Raw genomic sequence first — 16,056 nt, forward strand, 5'->3', positions numbered from 1 at the left:
GGATACGCGTGATGGTAAATTTTTGGTGTCCAAACCCTCACCCACGCTCTCATTCGCTTGCTCAACTCCGGCCGGCAGCAGGCCAAACCCCCTCCCCTCTCCGCGCTCGCGACTCGTGAACAGCGACAACACGTTCGGTGGTCCACACCTCACGCAGCGTCTGGCAGAACAGGTGGATATGTCGTGGACGGAGATGCTACCGGAACCACTGTGCTCGCTTCCTCCGGACCAAGCCGCCAATGTGGTGTGTATGGTGGCGGCGTATCCGCTGGCGCTGGTGGCCGAGCCGCTGGCGAGCAGCGTGGCTAAGGCGACAGGAGCGGGCATGGCCAAGGCACGGATGGGAGTGGGATCTGGCATCGGACTGGCATTCTGTCTTCTTGCGCTGGGAGTGAGGGGCATGGCCGCGTTGTTTACTCCGCTAGCAGGCGCATGGCTCCTGCTGACTACCCTGCCCAAGGCCTACGTCCATCTCGGCGTCCTTGTCTTTATGCTCACAGCGCTCAGCTGCGCCCATGCGTGGCGGATGTACACAGATCCGTACGGGTGGACGCTCGACTTTACCGGCCCGCTGATGATTGCCACTGTCAAGGTGACGTCAATGGCGTTCTCCGTGGCCGATGGGGTCAACAAGCCATGGGCGGTTCTCGACAGCGACGGGCACAAGATCGGGCGCGGATACGCGGCAGTCCTCCGGTCGTGGCAGGCGCTTGCCCTGGACGCACCGCCGACGCTGGAAGAGTACATCTCGTTTCTGCTGTACTTTCCGGTGGTCCTTGCTGGGCCTGTAGTCGACATGCGGGCGTATCTGCAGTTGGTTCGTTGCGGGCCCCAGGCCTCGCTGGCCGCCCGCAGCTGGGAGGCTGTCAAGCGGCTCGGTCTTGCGATTGGGTGCTACGGCGTCTTTGTTCTCCTCTCGGAGCACTTTCCGCAATCGCTGTACTTTGATCCGGCCTTTATCGGAGAGCACTCGCTCGGCTACCGGGCGCTGTACATGTACCTGGCCCAGACCGGGCTGCGGTTCCGGTATTACTTTGCCTTTGCGCTCGCTGAGGGCGCTTGCCGTGGTGCTGGGCTCGTGGCGGTGACCAATGTCGACATTGTCGCTATCGAAACAGCGCAGAACTTCAAGGTCGCTGTCGAGAACTGGAACATCGGCGTCGCCCGGTGGCTCAAGCTCTACGTTTACCATCGTGTCGCGCCGGGCTCGTCGTTCATCAACGTGTTGGCAACCAACGTGGCCGGTGCCATCTGGCACGGCTTCTACCCGGGCTACTACCTCGCGTTCCTTCTCGGCTCGTTCTGCACCCAGTTCTCGCGCCTCGTCCGCCGCAAGCTCCGGCCACACGCGCTGGCGGCTGGAACGTGGGTCAAGGCTGGCTACGACACCGTCGGTTGGGCCGGCTCGGCGCTCATTCTCGGCTACGGCTCTGTCCCGTTTACCCTCCTCCGGCTTGACCAGACGCTTGACGTATGGAGCGCACTGCACCACTGCGTCCCTTGGCTCATCTTCCCGGGCCTGGTCCTGCTGATGGTGCTACCATCGCCGGAGCGAGTGCGGCGCAAAACGGCATAGCTCACGGCTTCAGCACGAGAAACGGATGGACGAGCGCCTCGGCAGCCTCGATGCGGCGGTTCGGGTTGCGGGTGAGGAGTTTGTCGAGCAAGTCAACAGCCAGAAGAAGCGGCGAGTCGGGACTGGCCCAGCGCGAGACGTACGCCATACGCTTGACGATCTCCTGGTAGCCAAGAAAGTCGTCGTCATCGTCGCTCTCGTCGTCGCCGCCGTCGCTGTCGCCAGCCTCAGTCCGGGCAGATGCAAGCAACTTGTTGCCGAGGAGGATGCCTGCAGACCAAACGTCAACCTTGTGGTTGTACGGGACTCTGTCCGAGCTGCGAACCTTGGACGGCTGGACCTCGGGTGCAAAGTAGCCAGGCGTGCCGATACGCCCGAGCGGGAGCTCGCCAGCACTCGGGTCGGCGATGTTGTACTCTTCAAACGCCGAGTCAAAGTCGATAATGACCAGGGCCTGGCGTGCGCCGTCAAACACCACGTTGTCGTCCTTGATGTCGCGGTGGATGAGCGAGAGCGCATGGAGGCGAGCTATGCCGGCCAACAGCTGGCTCGTGTAGCTCTGCGCCGCAGCGAGCGAGTCGGCGATAAACTTGGTGCTTGCATCAACAAACTCGGTCACGAGCACCTTGGCCCGCAGCTCGGGAAAGTACCGCGACCAGACAAGCTGTTGTAGGCCGGGCTGACCGCGAACCCGCTCCAGCACGCGCTCCTCACGCGAGTCGTCCGGATCCTCTAGACTCATCTTGACTGCCACAGGCACAAGATCCAGAACCTTGGCCTCGCCGTCGTCGACCGCCTCCAGTGCCTGTGGTGCATCTTCCGGCTCTGGAGACGAAATGGTCTCCAGCCGTGGTCCGCCATAGCCGGCCTTGAACACCGCGTTGGTCGATGCCGTCGCCAGACAGTGCTCAAAGTCGCACACAATCTCGCGCCGAATCGCCATCTTGACTTGCAGGATCCACACTCGTTGCGCCTCCTTCTCAAACACGCCAATCGACGAAGACGACGAGGAGGAGGAAGAGTCGAGCGACGACGAGAACCGCAGCTCAGGCGGCAGCTCCACTGAAGATGACGAGTTAGAAGATGACGATGACGAAGAAGAAGAGGAAGAAGAGCTTGAGCTCATGCGGCGACTGCCTGGATGCCCGTAGCCGGGCACAAGCCCCGGATGGAGGATAGGGCCGGCAAACGGCATGTATCCACGGCCGTGCATGAGCGCTCCGGCCATCTCTGGCGGAGGGAACGGTGGAATGTGCGGCGGGGGTGGAGACCGGGATCGCGACGAGGACGACGACGACGACGACGACGACGAGGACGACGAGGACGAGGACGAGGATGACGAGGACGAGGAAGATCCGGCCGCCCACTGCAAGATGGCCGACTCGTCGTTGGCAACAACGGCAGCCGCAGCCGCCTGGGCCGAGACAGCGTCGGCACGGGCACGATCCAGTTCAGCCAGCACCACAGCGGCGTGCGCCTCTGTCCGCGCCGCCTTGCGCATCCGTCGCTCATGCTGGGCCTCGGCCTCGGCAGCTGCTTCGGCCGCCTTGGCTGCCGCCGCCTGCGCATGCCGCAGCGCCGCCGCCTTGCGCTTCTCGGCGTCTTTAGCCTTGGCCTTGGCCTTGGCCTTGGCCTTGGCCTTACCTTTGCCCTTGGCCTTGGCCATAGCCTTGACCTTGCCTTTCGCCTTGGTCTTGCCTTTCGCCTTGGTCTTGCCTTTCGCCTTGGTCTTGCCTTTGGCCTTTCCCTTTCCCTTTCCCTTGGCTTTGGCTTCGACCTTGGCCTTGGCCTTGTCCTTGTCCTTGTCCTTGTCCTTGTCCTTGTCCTTGGCCTTGGCCTTGGCCTTGACTTTGCCCTTGCCCTTGCCCTCCTTCGATCCCTTCTTACCCTTGCCATCAACCTTGCCCTTACCCTTGCCCCTGCCCTTGCCCTTGTTCTTGCCCTTGTTCTTGCCATTGTTCTTGCCCTTGTCCTTCCCCTTGCCTTTGCCCTTGCCCTTGCCCTTGCCCAGCAGATGGTGCTTGTGTGCTGGCTCTTGTTCGGGATCAGCATCGGGGGCAATCAGCGGGTCATTGTGAAGCTTAGCACGCTTGGCACGCTTCAGCTTCTTAGCACGGGTCTTGGCTTTTGCCTTGGCCCGCTCCATGGCGTTGGGCACATGATCGTCGACGTCACTTGCGGCGTCGTACACAACCATCTCAGCGTCGGGCTCGGTCGCGAGGTGGAACACGCCGCGGTCGACCAAATCGGCCTCGTAAACGACGCTGACGTCGCCATCGCTTCCATCGACATCGGGCGTCCGCGCCAGATCCAAGACGGCGATACGCTTCCGCTTGCGCCTCCGCTTCATGCGGACTGAAGGAGACGGTGACGCACCACCGGGCAACGACGAGACGTCGATGACGACAGATGAGCTGCCAGCGCGCAGGTCGGCATCGGCCTCGACATCTTCTAGAGCCGAGTTGTCCAAGTCGACCACGTGGCACTCTGCATGCTTCAGCTGAGCCTTTTCAGCCCTTCGCTCAGCCCGGATCTTTGCCCGCTCAACCTTGCGGGCCCTCCGAGCCTTCTTCGCCTCGAGCTTTGCCAGCAGCTCCTCTGCGTGCTTCTCCTTGCGCGCCGCCGTCTTCTTGGCCTTGAGCGCCGCTGCATACGCGCGCCGCTTCGCCTCCTTGGCCTCCTTGGCAGCACGGGTCTCATCTACATACGCTCTCACAGCTGCCGCCCGTTCTCCAGCCCATCGTCCACCCGCCGATTCACCACCATTCCCGCCACTTGCGCCCGCCAACACGTCTCCGCGCCACCGCCTCGGACCTTCATCACCAGCCATGACCTCACCCAATGCGCCTTCTCTCCTTGTCACTCACTCTCCTTGCAAATACCCTGCTCTCCTCCCTTGGTCTCGTCCGTTGGCTCTCCAAGGAGAAGTGGTAGCCCCTGCCTCTGCCTCTGCCTTTGCCTCTGCCTCTCCTCTCTCCTGCTCAACTCGGCCACCATCATCACTTGCTGCCACTTTGCACTACTTTTGACAGCCGAATTGAGTGACATTGATGATGCCCTTGCAAGGCGCTCGCGGATGATGTACACCGACCGACAGCATTGCATAGCATTCGATGATATGCTCTGATTCCCGGTTGTACACCTCCTCCACACACACATACACACATACACATATATACCGTATCATCTACCTCGCTCTCTGATCCGAGATTTGCGCCTCGATGACTACCGGAGAGATAGGTCGGGCGTCCGGATCGGCCTACACAAGCTGCTGTGGTCTGGACGCAAAGTGCTCAAGACAAGACTGATCAAAGGTAGCCACTTACCGCTCCGGCATTCGTCCGATGGCGATGCCCGTGCCAAACATGCCAATCATGAAGAGGACGGCTAGAGGACAGCGGTGGGTGATGATTGATTGGTCCGACAATGAGTCGAGTCGGGTCGAGTCGAGTCGGGAGGGACAGGAGCAGTAGACGGCCTCCGACACCCACATCACTCTCACAACAACGATGGTGTTCTTTGTGTGTAGCAACTGCGGTGACTGGTACGCCAGATGAAGTCCTTCTTCCCACAGCTATCTCTCCCCTTGCCTCCCTTGACTCGATAGCTTGTCCAGTGTCCGTACATGGTGGTTCGGCTTGCCTGCCACTACCGCCACCCAAGGATGGATGGGAGGATCCGTGGCGAGGCACATGGCGCCAGCCTGACCCCGTCCATGCTCGCAGTATTGACACACACACCCCAAGTCAATCGATCCCTCCTCATAGTCATGTACAAGACGATACCATCGCAACGATTGTTGAGTCTGGGTGTGACTTGAGCCATCCCGTCGACGTGACTAGCCTCTTTCAACAAATCTTCCTCAAGCGGTCTATGCCCCTCCCCCCCCCTTCCCCCACTACTCACACGCTCACTCTCTCCCTCTGTCTCGCTTGCCACACTCATGATCGTGCAACTCATCGCTTGTTTCGGTTGGACGACGGATGGATGGGACAACGTGAACAAATGCTTTTACAGCCTCAAAAAGTCCGCGGTCGATAAGCACTGTTACCGCTGCAACCCGGACTCGGTCTCGTGCATGGACTGCAACTCGACGTTCTTCGGCAACGATTACAAGTCGCACACAAAGTGCATCTCTGAGAGCGAAAAGTACAAGTTTGCCAACGGCCGCAAGCGCAAGCCGGCATCGGCGCCGACGCCCACCCCACCGCCGGCCAAGAAGCCCAAGGCTGCGGCCAAGAAGCCCAAGGCCTCTCCGGCCGCCGCCAGCACCGCTGCTACTGCAGTGACTTTCCGCTGGAAGACTGCACTCCGCCGCGCGCTCCGCGCTGGCCCGATGACCAAGGATGCACTGCGGACAAAGGTTCTTGCCACCATCGCCGCCGCGGTCGCCAATGGCAAGGTTGTCCAGGGCTCAGCCCCGTCTGTCTGCGACGCCCAGTTTGACGCCAAGCTCGCTCGCAACCTGATGAAGAACCGCATCTCGCAGCCGACCGACGACACCTACGTGTGGGGCGCCTCGGCTGCTCCGTCGGCTGCGCCGTCTGCCGCACAGTCATCGGACTCGGACTCGGACTCGGACTCGGACGCGAGCTCTGCTGCCGCCGATGCCGCTGCCAAGAAGAAGTCGTCCTCCTCCTCCTCCTCTTCCTCCTCCTCGTCGTCATCGTCGTCGTCATCATCATGACTCGGCTGTGTTGGCCTCGCTTCTACTAGCACCGCCATCCTTAAAACTCGACAAAGATCGAAAAGTCACGGAACTCGAGGTAGTCGTGGCGGGCGTGGATGGTGGCGTCGGGGAAGACAGTGGCCAGCCACTGGCAGATCTCGTCGTAGTCGTAAAAGGCAAAGCCCGGGTAGGACTTCATGTGGCGCTGCGAGAGCATGTTAAAGTACATGCCACGGCGGGAGAGCCTGCCCATCTTGACGACAAACGGCTTGGAGACCTTGTCCCACAGCTTGGCGTCGCCGATGGTCATGCAACCCGAGCAGACGTAGTAGTCGGCGGCGACGCCTGCATCCGGGTCCAGGAAGTCTTGCACCACAAACTTGGGCCTTGTCTTGTCTTTTGGCCCACGGACAACCTTGACGTCGGCGAGGACGGGATAGCGTTTGAGGAGCTTGCGGAGCTGACCACCACGGACCAGGCCATGCCGGACATTGGCGGTCCTTACCATGACCTTGGACACATCGATACCAATATACCGCATGTCGACAGCTGGTGCGTTTTTGCGAACATACTCAAACAGCGCGCCTTGACCGCACCCAACATCGACCACTTGCTGACCATCCAGCGCGTGAAAGCCATCGGTATAGTTAGCGAGGACGTCGAAACGAATCTCCTGGCGCTCAAGCGAGGACCACTTGGTGGCAGCAAAGGAGAAACCCAACTTTTCAGCCTCTGCATCATACATGTTCTTGTTGTACTCGCCCAGCTTTCGCCGAAGCTCTTCCAAATCATCCGGATCAGACCATCCGACAACGTCACGGACATACTTTGAATCCGTCCTGCCGCCACCGGCTGACATGCTCCGCCATGCCACCACTACCGCCAGCAGCGCCACTGCCGCCGCCACCACCACAGACACAGTCACAATGGGTATTCTGCCCTGCACCTGCGCCAGACTGCTGCTATCATTCTTGCCCATGCTCTGGCTCTGGCTCTGGCTCTGGCTCTGGCTCTGGCTCTGTCTCTGTCTCTTCCTCCCCATCGCTTTCGTCAGAGACAGGTCTGCCAAGTCCGCCTACCGGCTAGCTAACCGGGGTAGCAGCGAGCTCACTGTCCATCGGTCGGCGACGGTTTGAGGATAACGTCGCCAAGCTCACCGCACTCGCCTCCATCGACAGGACCGTCGCCGTCACACCGATCGTACTGCTGCCAAGACCGACATCAATATCCATCTTGTCATCGCCGACGACGGCTCTGTTCTCGAGAGCGAGTCGATCATAAACCGCCCGCCGTTGTCGGCCGGAACGCTGGGCAGCCGATCGGTGGCTCCGGCACATTCTGCTCCAATCGCACCTCGCTAAGATCACACACTACCGCAGAGTAGGACGCAGCTTGGAATCGGCTACTGGGTTTAAAGCGGGTAGACTCGGTTTTGATCGCGGATTCATACTGAGCAAGCTGCACATAGACACGAACGCTATACCTGAGCCACAACCTGCACCTCGAGCTAGAAGCCTTTGAACAACGCCATGAGAATGACGTCGTCAAGCATCGGTTCGCCGTCGATCATAGTGATCGCCACCAGCCGCTTTTTATCCTCGTCGCGGAATAGAACTGCAGCTCACAAGCCTCGTCTCCCCCGATCATGTACACTCTTCACTCGCACAGAAGCACAACTTCCACCGTGGTCATACTGCTACCCGCTCTACACATTTAGTTACATGTAGTCTTGTTGATTATGATGGGCTACATGTTGTTCGTGTGTGTGTGTATATCATCATCCAACCTGCCTGCCGCTTATCGCTGATCACACATTCTCATTGTTCACTCATTGGCCACACCTGTTTGTGCATTGGCGAAAGAGATCGGGCCGGAGTCGACTAAAGTCTGGACTTCAGAGGTGACGACAACATCACGGATGCGATGGAGCTCGGCTTTCTCGACACGGACCTCATCTTGCGGCCGGAGCCGCCCGGAGGATTCGTCAAACTCAATCCACTCATACGCAGGTGGCTGCTGAACAAGATCGGCGGCAAGCTCAGCGATAGCTCTCGAGCTGCGGCGGCGACGCGGCGGGGAGGCCGCAGCTCGAGAGCTGCGGCGGCGACGCGGTGGTGAGGCTTGCGTCGATCGGCGGGCACGGTTTGGAGCAGTACGGGCACGCGGCGGCGAGGCTGGAGTGGCAGAGCCGGCAGGACGGAGCCGGCTGGGTGCTGCGTCGTCCAAATCGGCGGCGTCGAGGTCGCCGTCGATGACTACGCCGCGGAAGATGGAACGGCGGCCAGCCACGTGGGCGCGTGTCGGCGCCAGCAGACCTTCGACAGAAGGGACAATAACTCGGGCACGGTGCGGGAGCTGACTACCGCTGTCGCTGGCGCCGCTCTCGGTATCGGACTCGTCGTCAGACCGCGGCATGTCTGGTGGTAGATTGTCTTTGGCCTCGGTCAGGTTCCATTTGGCCGGCTGGCCAAAGGTGCCGATGAACCCGAGGCCGCCGGCACCGGGGCTGACCCGCCAGAGGCGAGCCCGAGAGTCTGACGCCCCCGAGACTAGATAGCCCGAGTACCGCTTGCGCCGCGAAGAAACGATTTGTAGTGAGACAAGCGGGACGTCCCATGCATGAGCCTGGACAAGCGCGACTAGGCCAGCGTCGACCGACCACCGCATGGCACCCGGATCCGAGCTCACCCGCAACGAGTAGACCCCGATCCGCCCGCGCGAGTCACCTACAAACAGCATCGAGAGCATCGGGTCGTATGCGACCGCCTTGACCGATGTTTCAGCCTCGGGCGGCCGCCGAGTCGTCACTGGCGGCATCTTGGTATCCCACAGTTGCCAAATTCGCACGATGCCGTCGCCAGAGCCAGCGGCAATCGCCGGCAGCGCACCGCCAGCTTTGGCCCTACTCGGCGGCTCGACAAAGGTCATGGCGCCAATCGACGCTGCGTCAAGCGCCGCGACATGGTCGAGAACGCCTGCAGCGTGCGACGACTCGACGAGCTCGCGATGCTCGGGCGCCTGCATCCGTTGCAGCTCCCGCTGTGAGTTGAGGTTCCACACTACAATCTCGCCATCGTACGCTGCCGACGCCAGCAAGTTGGGCGGGTAAAACTCGCAGCAGAGTACGTCCTCACGGTGTGGCTCGTCGTGCCCTCCAAGACCACCAAACTCGCTCGTCCCTCCGCCATCGTACTCGTACTCGTACTCGTATTCGTCGTCCTCCGAGTCCTCTTCCCACGCCACGGTTGATGCAAGCAAACTGCTCCGCCGCGGCGTCGGAGACGCCTTGCCTGCAGTTCGTGCGCGCATCGCCCGGGCACGGGCTCTTGTTTCCGCTCGGGCGCGGGCTTTGGCCTTGGCCCAGCCAGACGATGAGACGTCGACGCCATGCTCAGCGGCAGCCCGAGATCGGCGCGCTCGGCGCGCCCGGCGAGACGCACTCTCGCCAGCACTCTCGCCATCGTCGTCAAACACTCCGCCATGCGAGGGAAGCTGCTTCCACACATACGCGTCGGCATCGAGCTTCGTGTCGCGCCACACCGCCAGTCGCCGTGACCAGCCGACGGCGATCACATACTTGTTATCCTCGGTCGGTCGCAGCGTGGTAAGCAACTCGTGAGCGGCCTTGCGCGACGTCACCCGCGCCACTTGCTCCATCACAAACGTGTTGTGGGCCGAGTGCTGATGCGCAAAGGCAAGGTCCGAGACCTCGGCCGAGTCAATGTTGTGCAGCTCTTTGAGGAACTTGCCGTTCATAAAGTTCCAGATGAAGACTTTGCCCGTCCGCGATGCCGTCGCAATCCGAGTCTTGTTGCACAGAATCATGGCGGTCAGCGGATCGCCGCGCGTCGCGCCGGCAAACTCCTTGATCTTGGTCCCGGTTGTCACCGACCACACCGCTACCGTTCCGTCCTCGGATGCAGTCACCACATTGCCAAAGTACGGCTCGTGAACAACTGTCACCAGCGGCTGATAGTGGGTGATGTCGAGTGCATGCTCGCGCTTCTGGACCCGCGAGAACGAGTACAGCTCGTTCGACGACGCCACAATCCGCCGCCGCAGCCGATCCGGCAGCAGTTGCGTGACCGCGTCTGGTGGGCCATCCATGCCATGCCGCCGCCACTCCTCCAGATTGCCCAGCTCGACGCCGGCAAATGTAGCCAAGCAGTTGCTCACTCGAATGTCCCATACCTTGACCGTGTTCCCAGTGTCGAGCGAGAGAAGCTGGTAGTCGTTGAGACCCGGAACAACCTTGGCAATTGGTGCCGTGTGGCCGGTAAACACCAGCAGCGGGTCGGTCAGAATCGACGGCTTCCACACTCGCAGTCGTGTGTCGCGCCCACCGGTGGCCAGAAACGGGACCTGGCTCAGAGTTGTCCATGTGGCCACCGAATGCACACCGCCCGGAACTGCCCCGATGCGAAACGGGCCAGGCGCGCCGTCAGGCCGCACGCTGCCGACCACAAGCGACGTGTCCGGCAAGTCGTACGCTGCCGCAAACTCGCATGATGCGCTCGGCAGGAGCACAAGGCCCTTCATCCACGCCTCGTCATCACTCACAGGTAGCGCAATGTGCGAGAGCGAGGTTGGAACGTCTCCGGCACGAATGGCGCGCACGTCGAGCGCATGGCCCAGCCCGCGATCGTCGGTCATGACTGCAAGCTTGGAGAGGCCAAAGATCGAGACACAGCTGGTGTCGTCGCCAATTGCAAAGAGTGCCCGGTCTGGATCGCTCAGCAGGCTTGTGTAGTCGAGCGCGAGCGGAACGTTGGCCAGCGACGGGACTTTGTCGCGGAACGACATCGACGAGACCGCAGTCTCGATCTTGAGCCGGAACGACTTGAGCGGGCCGATCTTGAGCGTCGAGACCTCGTCAAAGCCCAATATGGTGTTGGTTCCTTCAAGCTTGTACATGTGGACTCGAAAGTCATGAGCGCCGAGAGCAAGCGTCTCAAAGTCGGAGATGTACGTGGCGCAAGTAACCCGCGGAGCTGAAGCCGGAGCATGAACCGTCAGCACCCGCTCGAGAGTCGTTGTCTTGTAAGCAGCAAGCGTGCCGTCGCTGGCCACTGCCATGTAGTTCTTGAATGTCGGCGCGTAGAACATGTGCGCAATCGGCGCGGCCAGAGGGTACTTTGGTGGCGGCGGCGGCGGATCGCGAGCAAAGGTGGTGGCTGCGGCCTCGCCGGCGGCCGATGAGCCGCCGGCGTCAAGGGACTCGGGGACTTCACCAAGCATGCCCGCCGAGGTCGAGATAAAGTGGTCGATGAACTCTTGCGCGTCAACGGTCCCGTCTTGGTTGGCGTCGATCTTGTGGAAGAGCTCCTCAACCTTGTCTGTGTCCACGCCGAGATCTGTGCCCAGAATGGGACCAAAAGCATCGACAAACTCACCGAGGTCTAGCCCACCCGATTCGTCCTCATCAGCCTCTTCAAACTTGAGAATGGCGGCCTGGAGCGAGGAGATGCGGACGAGTGACTCGACGTGGAGCTCGTCCATGTACGATGTGAAAGGCTGCAGCGAGGCATACGAGGCCCGCACATTGGTTGGCGCTGCTGGAGGCGCCACAAACGAGCTCACGTCAACCATCGAGTCCTGCCGCCGCACCTCGCCTCCGTCTGCCAAGCTACCGCTTCCGTTGCTGTGGCTCGCGGCCAGTTGCTTGCCCGTCACCAGCGCCCTCAACGACGCCTGCGACTTGCTCCGCAGCACCGCCCGCGACTCCGACAGTCGCAGCGAGCTCAGCTGTCGCCTCGACTTACCTCTCCGCATGGCGGTACTCTCAGTGAGTTTCAGAGGGGTGTGTGACGTCTAGCGACGACTACATGGCTGTGCGTAGCTGTTCGCGCCGTGAAGGGGAGCGGAGCGGCGAGGGTGGCGGCCAGGGCAAAAAAAAGTAGTCCACAGTGGTAATCGAAACCACAGCCTTCTGTTCCGTAGACAGATGTCATGCCACTAGACCATGCGGACGAGTTGAGAGAGAAAGGGAAATCTACACTATTTGAAGCGTGCTTTGCTTTGCTTCGGAGAAAGAGCAGGGTGGCCACCTGGACAAAAAAAGTAGTCCACAGTGGTAATCGAAACCACAGCCTTCTGTTCCGTAGACAGATGTCATGCCACTAGACCATGCGGACGAGTTATTTGGAGCGGTCAATCTTCAGTACTTGAATGGTACACTACTTTGCATAAGCAACATGAGCAGGGTGCCGAGCACGGCAAAAAAGTAGTCCACAGTGGTAATCGAAACCACAGCCTTCTGTTCCGTAGACAGATGTCATGCCACTAGACCATGCGGACGAGGGTGACTACGTCTCCACATACGGTACTTGACGGCTACATCGCATTGCTCATGCTATCAGTGTTGTCCGCAAGCGCACACGTACCGTGCAGTTTGCTGGAGCAAGCAACCCAACAGTACCACTAGCTCAATGCCCGGAAGGTGGGTGTTGGCGTTGCCTGGATGGAGGGGCAGCATGCCGCCTGCGTGAACTCGAGTACGAGCCTAAACCTCATACCTAGCGGTCAGAGGAGCAGTGCAACAGCCATCTCCCTGGCAAAGGCAATAATCCATGCGATGTCCTCCCACGTGTGCATCGAGTCAAAGTCGCAAGTCGATGGTGAAATGTGCGACGATGACGATCGCAAACACGGCGCGTGGACGTGAAAGCAACGCAACGCAAACGGCCAAGATGCGAGCAAACACTTGTGGAACATGCGCAGCAGCAAGTACAGGAGCAGCAACCCAGAGCAACTGGAAGAACAATGTATGGCTCATGACGCAAAGGTACGCAGCAGTCTGCGACGAGTCCATTCAGCTCATGGTAGGTGACCGGGCCGGGGGGAGAAGGTTGAGGACAAGGTTTTTGGCAAAATGCCAGGTGTGGAGAGCGACCTGAGGGAGAAGCCGCCAGTCACAGCCAAGTAGCGACGAGCCACCAGCAACGAGACTCACACCATCCATCGCTGTACCCTTACGACTTCAATCTATCTTCCAAACCATGTTCTTCTTCTCCGTAGAGCAGTGTTCTAACGATGCTGAACTTGGGGCGGCAACAGCCACTCGAAAGGCGCCAACTATCTCCCCCCCCCCCGCCCAAGTCTTGGCCCCGAGTCCTGCCTGCGAGAGGCCTCATCTGAATTGGATTGGCATGCCCACTCTCTAGCTCACACTGCGGCTTGGACTGCTGCTGCCGATCCATGATCAGGCGCTAGACGTTAAAGTAGTGGCCTTTGACGGGCTGGGGGAGAGTGCGGCTGCTCCTGGCTGGCCTTGGCTTGATCTTGGGGCGATCTCGGCCGATGGGAAGCCGGGAGGGTGGGAGAGGGGGGAGGATGGGGTGCGTGGCAGCTTGCTGCTCAAAGGTTCATTACGGTGAGGAGGATCAGATGTGGCGGATGCCAAGGCCCTCGACACAGCTCTTGTAGCGGACGAGCGAGGTGCGCTTGAGGTACTTGAGCATCTTGCGGCGCTTGTTGAGCATGGCCTGGAGGCCCTTGCGCGAGTGGACGTCCTTCTTGTGCTTCTGCATGTGGGTGGTCATGTACTTGATCTTCTCACTGAGGACGGCGATCTGAACCTCGGGCGAGCCGGTGTCGCGGGTATCCCGGGCCCAGGTGGCAATGGCCTTCTGGATCCGAGCCTGGTTGATCTCCATCTGCGAGGCGGTGGCGTATGAGATGGCCGACATGACGGCAGGGTTGTTCTTGTACGGCTCGACAAGCTCCTCGGTCACACCGAAGCGGTACTCTCCCTCGAGGTCGGCAGGCATGCGACCCTTGGCTGCCGCGTCCTCGGCCTCCCGTCCGCCGAGGGCATGCCACTTGAACTCGGCGTCCTCAAACAAGCTATCGTCCTCACTCTCGGCATCAGCAGCCTTGCCTGCTGCCGTGTCCTCGTACGGTTCCCGCGTCAGACGCGTCTGGAACCCGCGGAGGCCGCCTGAGAGCCGGCTCCGCCCGCCCTTGCCACCGCCGCGACAGCCGCTGCTCCAACCCGCCCTGCACACCCAGCCACACCCATGCTTGCCCCTACTGCTACTCCTGCCATGCGGAACATTGTGCCCTTCCTCTCTACCCAAGTCTGAGAGTCGAGTCTAAATGCCTCCTTCTACTTCGTCTGTCTGCCTCGGTCCGGTCCGCAAGTGGTGGGATGGGGCACTGCGCCGCGTCGGCCGACGAAACGAGTGAACGATCTCCGTCTCGGGGCCGATGGACAAGGTGGGTAGAGGAGGGGGAGATAGTGGGCGGGAATAGGTTAGGTATGGTTTATTGGTACCTAATGCCGGGCGAGGGCAGGTATCACACACACACACACACAAAGCCGGTAGTGGCCTGTGGTAACGGGAAGTGAGCGGGTGTGGCCGGGAGTGTGGCAAACGATCGACTACCTGCGCTCGCGCGAGCGCTCGCGACGACGGGGATCGTACGCGGCCTGTGGATGACGCTGCTGCTGCTGGCCATAGGCTGCATATCCGCCGGCGGCCGGCGGCTGCTGCGTGGCCTGCTGGCCGTATCCGGCAGCGCTGTACGGCTGCTGCTGACCGTAGGCCGGCGCCGCGGCAGGCTGACCCGCGGCTGCCGGCTGTTGCTGCTGCTGCGAGTAGTTGTAGTTGTACGGAGAGACGCCATAGTAGGCCTCGTACGCCTTGGCGTACTCATCGTATGTGGCGTAGCCGTAGTACGGGCCCGACCCGGCGGCGCCGGTAGCAGCCGGCTGCGCGGCCGGCTGCTGAGCAGGCTGGGCGCCGTAGCCAGTGTAGCCGGTGCGCTGAGCGCCACCGCGTGCAGCGTAGCCGCCCTGAGCACCATAGCCGCCCTGGGCACCATAGCCGCCCTGGGCACCATAGCCGCCCTGGGCACCATAGCCGCCCTGGGCACCGTAGCCGCCGCGGCCGCCGCCGTAGCCGCCGCCGCCGTAGCCACCTCTATCCCTGCCACCACCACCGCCGTAACGATCACCCCCTCCTCCCTCGCGATCACGCCCGCGCCTCCCTCCGGTCGACGGCCGGACCGTGGCTGAGATGCCATTCACCATGTGGGTGCCTACCTGCAGCGCCGCTGCGGCTGACGCTCCATCGCTAAAGATCACAAACCCATAGGCACGGCTAGGATCGTTCTGCTGGGGAATAACCACTGTTTCGTCAATGTTGCCGTACTGCGCAAAGGCGGCATGCAGGTCGCCCTGCGTCACAGCGGGCGTCAGGCCACCCACGTAGATCTTTCCTGGGTTGTCGACCCGCACAGCCTCGCCACGCCGCGGCGGAGGCGGTCGCCCGTCACGCCGCATGTGCTCGCGCGCCACAGCCTCCTTCACTTCGATCTGTCGCCCGTCAACGTCCGAGTGGAGCCCAAGGTTGGCCTCGGCAGACGGCCGGTCGGCAAAGATGACAAACCCGAATCCGCGCGACTTGCCCGTCGTCTTGTCACACATCACAAGCGCGTCCGCAACGTTCGCTCCACGCGACCGAAAGTATGCTCCCAGCGACTCTATAGTTCACAGCGTGAGTGGTGGCGGCTCGAACGCACGGCACGTGCGCGACCCTGCTGTGATCGCGATCGTGATCGCGACCAGCGCAGGTGGCCGGCCGAAAGGGGGGGGGGGAAGACGAGGAGGGGGGATAGAGATACGTACCGTCGGTCGTGTTGTAGGAGAGTCCGCCCACAAAGGTCTTGACCACGCCAGCTGTGGTTGTGGGGAGGTATGTGAGTGGTAGTTGAGGGGGAGGAAGGGAGATCCATACGTGGCGGGAGCAGAAGGTCGTGAAATCCTGACCTTGGGCCAAGTGGCGGAGAGCGGGGGAGGGAGGGGGGA

At 61.2% G+C, this 16,056-nt stretch overlaps 5 protein-coding genes and 3 non-coding genes across 8 annotated transcripts in view; 2 read left to right on the top strand and 6 right to left on the bottom strand.

The window, feature by feature from the left end:
• Positions 1 to 161: 161 nt before the first annotated feature.
• Positions 162 to 1,532, top strand: AMSG_07046 (membrane bound O-acyl transferase; the record flags this gene model as incomplete). Its single annotated transcript, XM_013901069.1, has 2 exons — positions 162 to 1,437; positions 1,463 to 1,532. The coding sequence occupies exons 1-2, from the start codon at positions 179 to 181 to the stop codon at positions 1,530 to 1,532; spliced, it is 1,329 nt and encodes a 442-aa protein (XP_013756523.1). The 5' UTR covers positions 162 to 178.
• Positions 1,426 to 4,406, bottom strand: AMSG_07047 (CAMK protein kinase; the record flags this gene model as incomplete). Its single annotated transcript, XM_013901070.1, has 2 exons — positions 1,426 to 4,285; positions 4,391 to 4,406. The coding sequence occupies 2 exons, from the start codon at positions 4,404 to 4,406 to the stop codon at positions 1,578 to 1,580; spliced, it is 2,724 nt and encodes a 907-aa protein (XP_013756524.1). The 3' UTR covers positions 1,426 to 1,577.
• A 635-nt stretch (positions 4,407 to 5,041) lies between these two features.
• Positions 5,042 to 6,327, top strand: AMSG_07048 (uncharacterized protein). The gene is made up of 2 exons (XM_013901071.1): positions 5,042 to 5,120; positions 5,594 to 6,327. Exons 1-2 carry the CDS (start codon positions 5,086 to 5,088, stop codon positions 6,261 to 6,263), a joined length of 705 nt encoding a protein of 234 aa, XP_013756525.1. The 5' UTR covers positions 5,042 to 5,085; the 3' UTR covers positions 6,264 to 6,327.
• AMSG_12031 (uncharacterized protein) lies at positions 6,116 to 13,444 on the bottom strand (the record flags this gene model as incomplete). Its single annotated transcript, XM_013901108.1, has 3 exons — positions 6,116 to 7,139; positions 8,609 to 12,007; positions 13,402 to 13,444. The coding sequence occupies 3 exons, from the start codon at positions 13,442 to 13,444 to the stop codon at positions 6,304 to 6,306; spliced, it is 4,278 nt and encodes a 1,425-aa protein (XP_013756562.1). The 3' UTR covers positions 6,116 to 6,303.
• On the bottom strand, positions 12,144 to 12,215 carry AMSG_20035. The gene has a single exon. It is a non-coding gene; the product is annotated as a tRNA-Arg (tRNA).
• Positions 12,308 to 12,379, bottom strand: AMSG_20036. The gene has a single exon. It is a non-coding gene; the product is annotated as a tRNA-Arg (tRNA).
• AMSG_20037 lies at positions 12,471 to 12,542 on the bottom strand. Its single transcript has one exon. It is a non-coding gene; the product is annotated as a tRNA-Arg (tRNA).
• Positions 13,445 to 13,619: 175 nt separating the features above from the next.
• The window catches only part of AMSG_12032 (uncharacterized protein), a gene marked incomplete at its 5' end in the record, with an annotated part of 2,984 nt that continues 547 nt past the window's right edge, over positions 13,620 to 16,056 (bottom strand). The window contains 3 exons of the mRNA XM_013901109.1: positions 13,620 to 14,231; positions 14,672 to 15,731; positions 15,877 to 15,927. Of these exons, the coding sequence (XP_013756563.1) occupies positions 13,628 to 14,231; positions 14,672 to 15,731; positions 15,877 to 15,927 (1,715 nt within the window). The 3' untranslated portion in view covers positions 13,620 to 13,627. The remainder of the gene's footprint in view (positions 14,232 to 14,671; positions 15,732 to 15,876; positions 15,928 to 16,056) is intronic.

The sequence above is a fragment of the Thecamonas trahens genome (genome assembly GCF_000142905.1).
Source record: "Thecamonas trahens ATCC 50062 unplaced genomic scaffold supercont1.32, whole genome shotgun sequence".
In the NCBI taxonomy this organism is placed as follows: Eukaryota; order Apusomonadida; family Apusomonadidae; genus Thecamonas; species Thecamonas trahens.